The sequence below is a fragment of the Pseudophryne corroboree genome, chromosome 4 (assembly GCF_028390025.1).
Source record: "Pseudophryne corroboree isolate aPseCor3 chromosome 4, aPseCor3.hap2, whole genome shotgun sequence".
In the NCBI taxonomy this organism is placed as follows: domain Eukaryota; kingdom Metazoa; phylum Chordata; class Amphibia; order Anura; family Myobatrachidae; genus Pseudophryne; species Pseudophryne corroboree.
In genome coordinates, this window is record NC_086447.1 from 584,711,944 (window position 1) to 584,726,263 (window position 14,320).

The window sequence follows — 14,320 nt, forward strand, 5'->3', positions numbered from 1 at the left end:
TCTTAGCTTTTACAACCTGTAATAAAATGCGCTCATTTGACGTTTCTTTTTTCCCCTCTAAATAACAATATCACTTCCCTATTGTTGTTTTTTTTTGTTTTTTTTTAGCTTGAAGTTGTTTTTCTCAAGAAATTGAAGTATAGTGTTATCACTATACCAGTATTGTTATATTTAGATATATGCATAATTGCAAATATGAGATACCGATATACTAACTACTCCGTGTGGTAGTCTGAATCTCACTGGTCCTAACAATTGGGCGAGGGCAGAGTATGGAAGATGTGGATCACACAATTACACTTTTGTAAAAGAAATTAATGGAGAAGTCCCTCTATCTCTACAACCCTCTTACCCAGAAAATTTAGGGCACACTTGTTTGAAAAAGGGGTGCCCTTTATAAAAAAAAAAAAAAAAAAAGTAGATGTCCCCACAAAAGATAATGTCCGCTGGTCAGTATGGTCGCCAGATATGACCCCATACACAGAAAAAAAATGTCGTTCATGGATGTGGGAAGATCTCCCCAACCTAGCTCCATAAATTTAGAGGGACCCACATTTTAAAAGATGCACCCCCCTAGTAGCTATTGTCTGGTGGTCACCAGACAGTAGTATCCCAAACTATTTAATATACAAATTATGTTGTTTTAGGCTCCCAAAATTGTAACTGTACATGTGGGAACACTCATGTGAAAGAGGGGGAGGCACCTTAGTAGCCATTATCTGGTGATCGCCAGCCGTCACCACCCAGTGCTACAGAAAGGTAATTTTCCATAGATGGGGGAGGGCTATCTCTCCCATACTGGTCCGCACACATGTTGTAGCATTCTTGTTTGAGGCACTCAATCGATGTAGCCCCTAAGTAGTTTAATAGTTTTTGTGAAGTAATATCAAAGCAATAACCACAGATTATTTCTATTTCCTTGTGGATAAAAAAATATATTTGCCTTTGGTTCACTTTCTTGAAATATTGCTAAAACCCCATTTGTTGGCAATTTTGTCTGCAGGTGGTACAATGGTGAAGGGTGTTAGTATGAACTAAAACACTAATGGTATTTCTCTAACGTCCTAGTGGATGCTGGGGACTCCGTAAGGACCATGGGGAATAGACGGGCTCCGCAGGAGACAGGGCACTTTAAGAAAGAATTTGGATACTGGTGTGCTCTGGCTCCTCCCTCTATGTCCCTCCTCCAGACCTCAGTTTGAATCTGTGCCCGGACGAGCTAGGTGCAACTTAGTGAGCTCTCCTGAGCTTGCTAAAAAGAAAGTATTTTGTTAGGTTTTTTTATTTTCAGAGAGATCTGCTGGCAACAGACTCTCTGCTACGTGGGACTGAGGGGAGAGAAGCAGCCCTACTCACTAAAGATAGGTCCTGCTTCTTGGGCTACTGGACACAATTAGCTCCAGAGGGATCGTACACAAAATCGCACCCTTTGTCGTCCGATCCCGGAGCCGCGCCGCCGTCCCCCTCGCAGAGCCGGAAGACAGAAGCCGGTGACAGAAGCAAGAAGACTTCGAAATCGGCGGCAGAAGACTCCGGTTTTCATATGAGGTAGGGCACAGCACTGCAGCTGTGTGCCATTGCTCCCACACAAAACCCACATACTCCGGTCACTGTAGGGTGCAGGGCGCAGGGGGGGGCGCCCTGGGCAGCAATTAGAGACCTCTTTGGCAAAAGTTTGCATAATATACAGTTGGGCACAAAATTGCCCCCGCCAAAATTGTACATGAAAGCAGGACAGAAGCCCGCCGTCGAGGGGGCGGGGCTTCTTCCTCAGCACTCGCCAGCGCCATGTTTTTTCTACACAGCACCGCTGAGAGGAAGCTCCCCAGTCTCCCCTGCAGTTACACGGTAGAAGAGGGTAAAAAGAGAGGGGGGGGGGGGGCACATAATTAGGCGCAAAAATCAATATAAACAGCAGCTACTGGGTTAACTTTAACTTACTGTGTTATTCCTGGGTTAATAGCGCTGGGGTGTGTGCTGGCATACTCTCTCTCTGTCTCTCCAAAGGGCCTTATGGGGGAATTGTCTTCAGATGAGCATTCCCTGAGTGTGTGGTGTGTCGGTACGTGTGTGTCGACATGTCTGAGGTAAAAGGCTCCCCTAAGGAGGAGATAGAGCAAATATGTGTGTGTGAGGGTGTGTCCGTCGACAACGCCGACACCTGTTTGAATATGTGTAATTAAGTGCTAAGGTGAATTTATTGCACAAAAGATTAGAGAACAGACAGGAAATCTACCCATGTCTGTCCCTATGTCGCAGAGACCTTCAGAGTCTCTCAATGCTCACTATCCAAAATAATAGACACTGATATCGACAGAGTTTGACTCTAGTGTCGACTACGATAATGCAAAGTTACAGCCAAAATGGCAGAAAGGTATTCAATATATGATTATTGTAATAAAAGATGATTTGCATATCACTGATGACTCATCTGTCCCTGACACAAGGGTACACATGTTTAAAGGGAAGAAAGCTGAGGTGAATTTCCCTCCTCTCATGATGAAAAAGAGCGGGAATCTCCAGACAAGAGACTGCAGTTTCCCACAAAGAATTCTCAGGCAGTATCCTCTCCCCACTAGGGCCAGGATGTGATGGGATTCTTCCCCTAGGGTGTCACGTTTGCCCAAAAGGTAGCCCTGACGTAACAGCTATTCTCAAGGATCCTGCAGATAGCGTGCACATTCTGGTACACTACTCAGACCGACGATTGTGTCTGCATGGGTTTATAGCGCTGTGGCAGCGTGGACAGGTACCTTATCAGCAGAGATTGAGACCCTAGTATGTAAATATAGAGATATATATATATATATATATATATATATAGATATATAGATATATAGATATATAGATATATAGATATATAGATATATATATATATATATAGATATATATATAGATATATATATAGATATTAAATATGCTGTCTTAAGATAGCTATATATATATATAGATATATATATACCCAAAGAGACATGAGTATACTGGGTCCTAGAGTCAAAGCTATGTCGATTTCTGCTTGACGTGTCCTGTAGAATATGCAATGGACAGATGATGCTGACTTAAGAGGCATATGGAAGGCTGAGGATTGTGTGGAGAAGGGTTCTCGGACCTGGTCTCCACAGCTATAGCTGGTAATTCTGATATTTTGCCTTATATTCCTGCACAGCCTAGGAAAGCACGACATTATCAAATGCAGCCTTTCGAATAAAGAAACAAGAAAGTCCGAGTTGCGTCCTTTCTTGCCAGAGGCGGGGGCAGAGGAAAGAAGCTGCACAACACAGCTAGTTCCCAGGAACAGAAGTCCTCCCCGGCCTCTACAAAAATTTGGTCTCTCCTCGGCCCCGAGAATGTTCACCAAGGTAATGGCGGAAATGATGGTGCTCCTGCGGAAGCAAGGTGTCACTATTATCACGTACTTGGACGATCTCCTCATAAAAGCGAGATCAAGAGAGCAGTGGCTGAATAGCGTATCACTTTCTCTGGAAGGGTAACTGCAACACGGCTGGATTCTATATATTCCAAAGTCGCAGTTGGTTCCTACAGCTCATCTGCCTCTCCTAGGCATGATCCTAGACACAGACCAGAAAAGGGTTTATCTCCCGATAGAGAGAGCTCAGGAGCTCGTGACACTGGTCAGGAATCTATTAAAACCAAAACAGGTGTCAGTGCATCACTGCACTCGAGCCCTGGGAAGGAGGGTGGCATCATACGAGGCCATTCCCTTCGGCAGGTTCCATGCGAGGACCTTCCAATGGGACTTACTGGACAAGTGGTCCGGATCACATCTTTAGATGCATCGGTTAATCACCCTTTCCCCCAGGGCCAGGGTGTCTCTCCTGTGGTGGCTGCAGAGTGCTCACCTTCTCGAAAGTCGCAGATTCGGCATTCAGGACTGGGTCCTGGTGACCACGGATGCAAGCCTCCGAGGGTGGGGGGCAGTCACATAGGGAAGAAATTTCCAAGGGCTGTGGTCAAGTCAGGAGACTTGCCTTCACATCAACATCCTGGAACTAAGGGCCATATACAATGCCCTACGTCAAGCGGAGTCCCTGCTTCGCGACCAACCGGTTCTAAATCAGTCAAACAATATCACCGCAGTGGCTCATGTAAACCGCCAAGGCGGCACAAGGAGCAGGGTGGCGATGGTAGAAGCCACCAGAATTCTTCGCTGGGCGGAGAATCACGTAAGAGCACTGTCAGCTGTGTTCATTCCGGGAGTGGACAACTGGGAAGCAGACTTCCTCAGCAGGCACGACCTCCACCCGGGAGAGTGGGGACTTCATCAAGAAGTCTTCACGCAGATTGCAAGGCGGTGGGAACTGCCACAGGTGGACATGATGGCATCCCGCCTCAACAAAAAGCTACAGAGATATTGCGCCAGGTCAAGAGACCCTCAGGCGATAGCTGTAGATGCACTAGTGACACCGTGGGTGTTCCAGTCGGTTTATGTATTTCCTCCTCTTCCTCTCATACCAAGGGTGCTGAGAATCATAAGAAAAATAAGAGTGAGAACAATACTCATTGTTCCGGATTGGCCAAGAAGGACTTGGTATCCGGATCTGCAAGAAATGCTCAAAGAGGACCCATGGCCTCTGCCTCTAAGACAGGACTTGTTGCAACAGGGGCCCTGTCTGTTTCAAGACTTACCGCGGCTGCGTTTGACGGCATGGCGGTTGAACGCCGGATCCTAGCAGAAAAAGGCATTCCGGATGAGGTTATTCCTACGCTGATAAAGGCTAGGAAGGACGTGACGGCTAAACATTATCACCGTATATGGCGAAAATATGTTGCTTGGTGTGAGGCCAGGAATGCCCCTACGGAGGAATTCCAGCTGGGCCGTTTCCTTCACTTCCTACAGTCGTGAGTGACTTTGGGCCTGAAATTGGGTTCCATTAAGGTCCAGATTTCGGCTCTATCCATTTTCTTTCAAAAAGAACTGGCTTCTCTTCCTGAAGTCCAGACGTTTGTAAAGGGAGTGCTACATATTCAGCCCCCTTTTGTGCCTCTAGTGGCACCTTGGGATCTTAACGTGGTGTTGAGTTTCCTGAAGTCACACTGGTTTGAGCCACTCAAAACCGTGGAGTTAAAATTTCTCATGTGGAAGGTGGTCATGCTATTAGCCTTGGCTTCAGCTAGGCGTGTGTCAGAATTAGCGGCTTTGTCACATAAAAGCCCCTATCTGGTTTTCCACATGGACAGGGCAGAATTGCGGACCCGTCCACAATTTCTGCCAAAAGTGGTGTCATCCTTTCATATGAACCAACCTATTGTGGTGCCTGTGGCTACTCGTGACTTGGAGTATTCCGAGTTACTAGATGTGGTCAGGGCTTTGAAGGTTTATGTAGCCAGAACGGCTAGGGTCAGGAAAACAGAATCTTTGTGTATCCTGTATGCTTCCAACAAGCTTGGGGCGCCTGCTTCAAAGCAAACTATTACTCGCTGGATCTGTAACACGATTCAGCAGGCTCATTCTGCGGCTGGGTTGCCGCTGTCTAAATCAGTTAAGGCCCATTCCACAAGGAAGGTGGGCTCTTCTTGGGCGGCTGCCCGAAGGGTCTCGGCATTACAGCTTTGCCGAGCGGCTACTTGGTCAGGTTCAAGCACCTTTGCAATGTTATACAAGTTTGATACCCTGGCTGAGGAGGACCTTGTGTTTGCACATTTGATGCTGTAGAGTCATCCGCACTCTCCCGCCCGTTTTGGAGCTTTGGTATAATCCCCATGGTCCTTACGGAGTCCCCAGCATCCACTAGGACGTTAGAGAAAATAAGATTTTACTTACCGGTAAATCTATTTCTCATAGTCCGTAGTGGATGCTGGGCGCCCGTCCTAAGTGCGGACTTCTTCTGCAATACTTGTATATTGTTATTGCTTAAATAAGGGTTATGTTGGTTGCATCAGGGTTGATCTGATGCTCCGTTGTTGTTCATACTGTTAACTGGGTAAGTTTATCACGAGTTATACGGTGTGATTGGTGTGACTGGTATGAGTCTTGCCCTGGATTCCAAAATCCTTTCCTTGTAATGTCCGCTCTTCCGGGCACAGTTTCTCTAACTGAGGTCTGGAGGAGTGACATAGAGGGAGGAGCCAGAGCACACCAGTATCCAAATTCTTTCTTAAAGTGCCCTGTCTCCTGCGGAGCCCGTCTATTCCCCATGGTCCTTACGGAGTCCGCAGCATCCACTACGGACTACGAGAAATAGATTTACCGGTAAGTAAAATCTTATTTTTCTAACCCCCCCCCCCCCCCCCCCAAAAAAAAACAAAAACAAACCCAAATGCATAATGTACTATGGACACTGTACAAAAAAAATCAGTTGTGATGATGTTGGCATGTGATAGGAGCAGATGTCAACACCTGGTCTTAGCACAGGGGTGTGAGTCCTTAATGAAGGGGTTATACAGCGCAATATGCAGAACAGTATAAAATGTAATTGCAGACTGTATAGGCCCATGGTTTGGCCGATTTACCATGTTTTTTGATTGTGTGAATGTTGCCTGTATGAGTATACACAGTACAAGTTCAATTATAGAAAACCCTCCCCAAAAACTAAAGATAATTACATTTTGAAAGAAACCGTGTGAAAAGCTAGCATGTTTTAAGCACAATATGGAAATATATATACTTTTGTAATCTTGTAAATATATTTGCCCTATTGTTCTTCAAGTTTTATATTTAAATGATTGTATATGTTTCTAATATTCTTTTTGAAAAAATGAACATTCCGTTTTATTCATTTGAGTTCTGTTGCAGGCAGTGACTGCAGTATGAAATAATTGGTGACCGCTTCTATAATGTTTCCTCTTCCTTTTATATAACAGAAAAGATGAGTACACCAAATCAGAAAGAAACCCCTCCGAAAGAAGCCGGTAAAAACATTGAAAATGTGGAGGACCACAGCTACCGGCAGGAAAAAAAGAACAGAGCAACGCTTAGGACTACGGAGAGAGATCGTAAAAAAAACGTACAATGTTCATTTATGCTGGATCCAGGCGGTGGATCCTTGCCAAAAAAATCCATACCAGATGTTGATCTTAATAAGCCTTACCTCAGCCTTGGCTGCAGCAGTGCCAAGCTACCCGTGTCTGTACCCGTTTCTGGATTTGCCAGGACCACACGACAGACCTCAAGGACAGACTGCCCAGCTGACCGCTTGAAGTTTTTTGAGACCCTTCGTCTTCTTCTTAAGCTTACATCTGTCTCTAAGAAAAAGGAAAGGGAACAGAGGGGTCAAGAAACAGCTGCTATGTGGCTGAATCGATCTAATGAGCTATTCTGGCTAGAGTTACAAGCTTGGCATGCCGGCCGCAGCATTAACGACCAAGACTTGTACCTTTATACAGCACGTCAGACCATACCTGAAATCATTAATGAAATTCTAACTTTTAAGGTGAACTATGGTAGGTTGTCTCTTGTCAGGAACGGGGGCGATCTCAATGGGACTTTTTCAGAGGGCCAGTTTATGGGCTCTCGGGAAGCGCTTGCTGACGGTCACTTAAGTTATCATGACCACATCCAGAAACAACGAGTCTCTTTTGAGCAAGTAAAACAGATTATGGAACTTCTGGAGTACATTGAGGCACTTTACCCATCATTGCAGGCTCTTCAGAGAGACTATGAAAAATATGCTGCAAAAGACTTTCAAGCAAGAGTGCAGGCACTCTGCTTATGGCTTAATATAACCAAGGACCTAAATCACAAGCTGAGGATTATGGGAACTGTGCTAGGCATCAAAAACCTTTCTGACATTGGCTGGCCAGTGTTTGAAATTTCTTCACCACGTCCATCAAATGGTCCAGAGGAGGAAGACAACGACATGGAACATGAAAGGGATATGAGCACAGAGGGCTCTGGGACATGTACAGAAGAAAGCGAAGGGGAAAAAGACGATAAAGACAGCATATTATATACTAGGCAGTACACTGACAATAACTTAAACAATAGCGTAAAGAGTCCATTTATAAAAGGGGAAAGTTACCAAAAAATACTGGACAGATTTGTGTCTGAGGATGACTCTTGCTGGGGAGTTCCAGACTGCTGCCATGACACTGGTTGTAACAGACACTGTTTGACATCAATATACAGGCCCTTTGTGGACAAAGCATTAAAGCAAATGGGGCTACGAAAGCTGATTTTAAGGCTTCATAAATTAATGCATGGCTCACTTCAGAGGGCACGCACAGCCCTGATAAAGACTGATCATAAACTGGAGGTGAGTGTTGGCATGGTGATTGTACTTTTTTTTAATTTTTTTCATATATAAATAAGTGAAACATTTCTAGTGCATGGTATAATCCAAAATTCCTTTATGATTAGGAATACAAATTCTTCTTGAGAAATAACTGGCGCAGTTACTACAGTTTAAACTTGTGTGTTTTCATGTTTTATTGTCTGAAAAATTGTGTTGTGCATTAAAACCAAGAGATGTTTGATCTAGAGCGGCAGGGGATAAATGTACAATTTAGTAGTTGTGAATGGATTTTACTACAACTATGGAAATTGACATCACTTGTCACATTGTACTGTCTGTAAAGCTGTGAACACACGGTGAGATTTATCCTTTCGATTTTGACTATATAGTCATGGTTGCAAGGAAAGTTAGTGTAAATCGCACTGTGCTTAGCCAGCTGCGATACTGCTGGATACTGGTGCGCACTCCTGCGGGGTTGTTATCGCAAAGAAAAAATTACTGTGCAGGCAAGTCAATCCTGTCTATGTTGTGTACAATCTAGCACAAAGTATAGTCAAAATTGGCACTTAGTCAAAATCGCACATAGGGCCTAATTCAGACCTGATCGTTGCTGTGCGTTTTAGCACAGCAGCTGATCAGCTCTGAACTGCGCATGCCAAACAGCCGATTGCCATCTCAGTCCTGCGATCGCCTCTGCCTGATCGACAGGCAGATGCGGTCGCTGGACGGGAGGGGGCGGGCCGGCGGTTAGTGGTGCAGTCCGGGCAACGCAAGTGTGCGGGGGGCGGGCCGTGGTGGCTGCGTGAAGTCACATGCAGCCGCTCTGACTTGGACAGCGACGGGTAGCTCCCTGCCAGCGCGGTAGCTACCCGTGAAGTACAAAAGCATTGCCGCTGTGCGATGCTTTTGTACTTGTGCGGGGGGGTGGGGGGGGGCCTGACGTGGGGCAGACTGGCCCTGTGCTGGGCGACCCCCTGCATGTCTGTGTAACTGATCGTAGATGTGCTAACTTTAGCACATCTACGATCAGGTCTGAATTGGGCCCAAAGTAAAAATCGCAAGTACAGACAGTCAAAATCGGTGCTTCTGGGCTTTGGGGGAGTTCAGGGGAAATCGCAACGTCAAACTAGGGTACTCAATTATCCGCAAATTCGCTGCAATTTTTCAACCGAAAATTTTTTGCGCCAATCGCCCGAAAATTGCTGCGAAAACGGCTTTTCGGTGGTATGCGCGCTCCCGTTTTTCGACCTATTTAATTACAAACGGGTTTCACGTGAAAGTTGTTGCAGTGAAAAGTGTAGGTGAAAATGGGAAAATTAGCCTGTACCCCAAAAAATGGTAAACGAACATAGGAAAACAGAAGAGATGTGTATTACAGATCACATTAGAGAGTTTTTGGGGACTTAAATTGTGTGAAATGGCGGTTATATGCATTTTTTTAAAAATGCAAAAAAATTATAGAAAGGAAGTTTTTTTGTGCAAAATAAATGCTCATTAAATTTGGGGTACATGAAAATGGGTATAAATATATATTTGGGTCATTTTAGGGTACTTTAAAAAAAAAAAAGTGGAAACAGACTGATTACTCCCACCTGCAACCCTAAAAACACCTGTCCCACTCATAAAGCACCCCAATATACCTGTCCCATACCTTGATCCCCAATTTCCATCACTTTGTACTTTTTCACCCCAAAAATTACATGTTATTATTGGCCAATTTAAAATAATTAAAAACTTCAGCGTGCCTAATTAGTCATTAAGGGGGGTGTCCCAGGAGTTCTGTACCATATCCAAACATTTTTTCCTTAAAATAGAGACTTTTCCCAACTTTTCACCTGCTCAGAGTAGGTGAAGTGAAATTAGTGAAAAAATTATCACGGATACATTTTCCCTGCAAATTGAATAGGCTGTAATTGCGTTTCACGCGAAAAGTCCGTTATCGCTGCTAATTGAATATCCCTCAAAATCGGAGATAGTCATAGAGCTTCAAAGCAGAGTTCTATCCATATCACAACTGGTATGGTCCCACCCTTTTCTAGTGATATCTTACTCATAAAAAATAAATAAATTACTGAGCACAAAATTGTTAAGTGAATAATCTTTTGTGTGACATTTGCCTAAATCTGGGTGAAAGAATACAACTAATTTAATGGTCTAATCATATTGGAACCATAACTACGGGTGTGCGAGTGGGCAGCTGCCAACTGGGGGAAATCTTAATGCAGGTGCAGGGATTTATTAGGTTAGGTCCATTTTAAACATCAAAGGTAAACTGTACGACATGGGGCTCTGAAATTGCCTTCTTGACCCATGTACTAAAATTGATAGTTCTGGCTCTGATCCATATAACTAGTTATTAGAAAATAACAGCATAAATCTACATTTTTAGATTTAGGTGGAATAAAGCATGATGTATCAAAGTGTAAAATGTAAAATTCCTTTGCTCCCCTAATCCTCGTTTCCGCCGGGTCCCAAAACGTCCAGATCTGTACTGGTGTATGGGATTAGGATGAACAGGTAACTGACTGAGTTGCAGACCTGACACTGGTGCTAGGACACCTGTCCCGTGCAGGAGAGTGGATCTGCTGCAGTTGGAAAGACAGTAATAGGGAGGACATCTGGAAGCGAATGGCTGTACCTTTTCTTTGTCTTGAACTGTCCTGTAATGTTGGAAGAGCAACCCTGAGGTTTTATTTTTTATCTTTAGCACAAGAAACATTTGTCGGTGTCTCATATTGAGAAAGCGGTCAATCCATCTCTATAACCAAGGGTAATTTTGCTAGTCAATTCAATGGCTCAAAAGTATGTTTAATATTTCAAGAGTTTTTTTTTTTTCATCTACCATTGCTGGAATGATATAACGTCACCTTGAATTAAGATGGCCTCCCAATATTTAATACACACAAAATGTGAAATGTTTTAATGTACTGTTTTTTATTATTTTGTTTTGTCTCTCTATGGGAGTGCAGTCTTCAGAATTCCCAGACCTCATGTTATGCTTGGATTACTTGCCTGATCTGTTGAAGCAGTCGTCTAGCTCCATGCTGAACTTTGAACCCTCATGTGACCTGGTCTCATTGGAAGAGCTGAGAGCCATGGATTTACCATCATTTGAGCCGGCTTTCTTGGTTCTCTGCCGGGTGCTTTTAAATGTAATTCATGAATGTCTGAAACTGAGATTGGAGCAGAGGCCTGCTGGAGAGCCGTCACTTCTAAGCATTAAACAGGTTGGTATTGGATGTCTGCTAGTAAATACGGTTTTCTGTGAGAGTTTTATTTGTGCTTCATTTCATTATATAGTTGACTTTAAACTTTAGTTATCTTAGATTTGCCAGTTTACTGTCAGGCAGTGGCTTATTATGGAAAAATATACTTTTTGTGTGTTTTTTTTCTTTTCTTTTTAGTGGGATCTGTATGTGAAACGTGCACCATATACCCATATTGTTTGATGTCCTCTGTCAGATGCTGCATCTATAGACTATTTTTTTTTCTTCTTGCCAACTGTTAATATGTAGTTACCCAGACTTATGTAATTCTGTGAATACCCAGCCCCCACTTCCCAACATCAGTGATTTGGGTTACAAGCATGAAAAGCTATTTGTTCTAGTCCTTTCAAGGCAGATGATAATTAGGTTTGTAACACGTCATTGACATCTGGACATGGACAGAAGCTTTATCATGCCTGGCTTCCTGCATCTTGAGAATCTGCTCAAAAGGACACTTGTTAGATATACTTCTGAGAGTTTATCATGCCAGCACTTAATCTGCAATACAGGTTTTTGCACACGATGGAATTGGTTGGCAGCAGCAGCCATCTTTTCACTTATATCAACATCCACAATTTAAATTTTTTTTTTTTTCACAATTTTCAGCTTGGGGAACAGAACAGTAAAGGCACTTCCTGAGCTTGGGCACTTTACAGTTCTGTAGTGGGAGATTTTCTTTTATCATATATAGTGTTTTTTATCTGGCAATCTATTCCACAGCTAGGATACCATGTAATGTATAACCTAAGGCACTATTTATTCTACATGCCTAAGGTAGTGACCTGGAGGTTGGGTGTTATAATTAGGAAGTAATTGGGTCCTTATGTTCACCCATTTGCTTCCTATGTCCTATCATTTTTAATGATTTCAACGCTATGATTTGCAGACAACACATGCTTTGCCAGTCCAGGGTTTCAAAATAAAATACATTTATACAAATACGGTTGTAAGTCAATTGAAGATTACAAAACAAAGCAAACCACAGCCAGGACAACACTTTTTACATATGGGGCCGGATGTAATGTCGCCTGCGATCGCTGGAGGTGCGAGATGCCGGCCTACCTCTGATTTTTTTAACTTTCTCTATCGTCCTAAGTGGATGCTGGGGTTCCTGAAAGGACCATGGGGAATAGCGGCTCCGCAGGAGACAGGGCACAAAAGTAAAGCTTTTACAGGTCAGGTGGTGTGTACTGGCTCCTCCCCCTATGACCCTCCTCCAGACTCCAGTTAGATTTTTGTGCCCGGCCGAGAAGGGTGCAATTCTAGGTGGCTCTCATAAAGAGCTGCTTAGAGAGTTTAGCTTAGGTTTTTTATTTTACAGTGATTCCTGCTGGCAACAGGATCACTGCAACGAGGGACAGAGGGGAGAAGAAGTGAACTCACCTGCGTGCAGGATGGATTGGCTTCTTGGCTACTGGACATGAAGCTCCAGAGGGACGATCACAGGTACAGCCTGGATGGTCACCGGAGCCACGCCGCCGGCCCCCTCACAGATGCTGAAGCAAGAAGAGGTCCAGAATCGGCGGCTGAAGACTCCTGCAGTCTTCTTAAGGTAGCGCACAGCACTGCAGCTGTGCGCCATTTTCCTCTCAGCACACTTCACACGGCAGTCACTGAGGGTGCAGGGCGCTGGGGGGGGGCGCCCTGGGAGGCAAATGTAAACCTTTAAAAAGGCTAAAAATACCTCACATATAGCCCCAGAGGCTATATGGAGATATTTACCCCTGCCTAAATGTACTAAATAGCGGGAGACGAGCCCGCCGGAAAAGGGGCGGGGCCTATCTCCTCAGCACACGGCGCCATTTTCTGTCACAGCTCCGCTGGTCAGGAAGGCTCCCAGGTCTCTCCCCTGCACTGCACTACAGAAACAGGGTATAACAGAGAGGGGGGGCAAAATAAATGGCAATATATTAATATAAAAGCAGCTATAAGGGAGCACTTAATCATAAGGCTATCCCTGTCATATATAGCGCTTTTTGGTGTGTGCTGGCAGACTCTCCCTCTGTCTCCCCAAAGGGCTAGTGGGTCCTGTCTTCGTATAGAGCATTCCCTGTGTGTCTGCTGTGTGTCGGTACGTGTGTGTCGACATGTATGAGGACGTTATTGGTGTGGAGGCGGAGCAATTGCCAAATATGAGGATGTCACCTTCTAGGGGGTCGACACCAGAATGGATGCCTTTATTTGTGGAATTACGGGATAGCGTCAACTCGCTTAAGCAGTCGTTTGCCGACATGAGGCGGCCGGACACTCACTTAGTGCCTGTCCAGGCGCCTCAAACACCGTCAGGGGCTGTAAAACGCCCCTTGCCTCAGTCGGTCGACACAGACCCAGACACAGGCACTGATTCCGGTAGTGAAGGTGACGAATCAACCGTATTTTCCAAAAGGGCCACACGTTATATGATTTTGGCAATAAAGGAGATGTTACATTTAGCTGATACTACAGGTACCACTAAACAGGGTATTATGTGGGGTGTGAAAAAACTACCAGTAGTTTTTACCGAATCAGAAGAATTAAATGACGTGTGTGATGAAGCGTGGGGTGCCCCGATAAAAAACTGCTAATTTCAAAGAAGTTATTGGCTTTATACCCTTTCCCGCCAGAGGTTAGGGAGCGCTGGGAAACACCTCCTAGGGTGGACAAAGCGCTAACACGCTTATCAAAACAAGTGGCGTTACCCTCTCCTGAGACGGCCGCACTTAAAGATCCATCAGATAGGAGGATGGAAAATATCCAAAAAGGTATATACACACATGCAGGTGTTATACTACGACCAGCTATTGCGACTGCCTGGATGTGCAGTGCTGGTCAGAGTCCCTGATCGAAAATATTGATACCCTGGACAGGGACAATATTTTACTG

General features: G+C 44.5%; 1 protein-coding gene across 7 annotated transcripts in view; it reads left to right on the plus strand.

Moving 5' to 3' along the window:
• The window catches only part of MAP3K4 (mitogen-activated protein kinase kinase kinase 4), a 219,894-nt gene that overhangs the window by 5,556 nt on the left and 200,018 nt on the right, over positions 1–14,320 (plus strand). For all 7 annotated transcript variants that reach the window (XM_063917525.1, XM_063917526.1, XM_063917523.1 and 4 more), the window contains 2 exons: positions 6,823–8,213; positions 11,162–11,419. In XM_063917525.1, the coding sequence (XP_063773595.1) occupies positions 6,823–8,213; positions 11,162–11,419 (1,649 nt within the window). The remainder of the gene's footprint in view (positions 1–6,822; positions 8,214–11,161; positions 11,420–14,320) is intronic.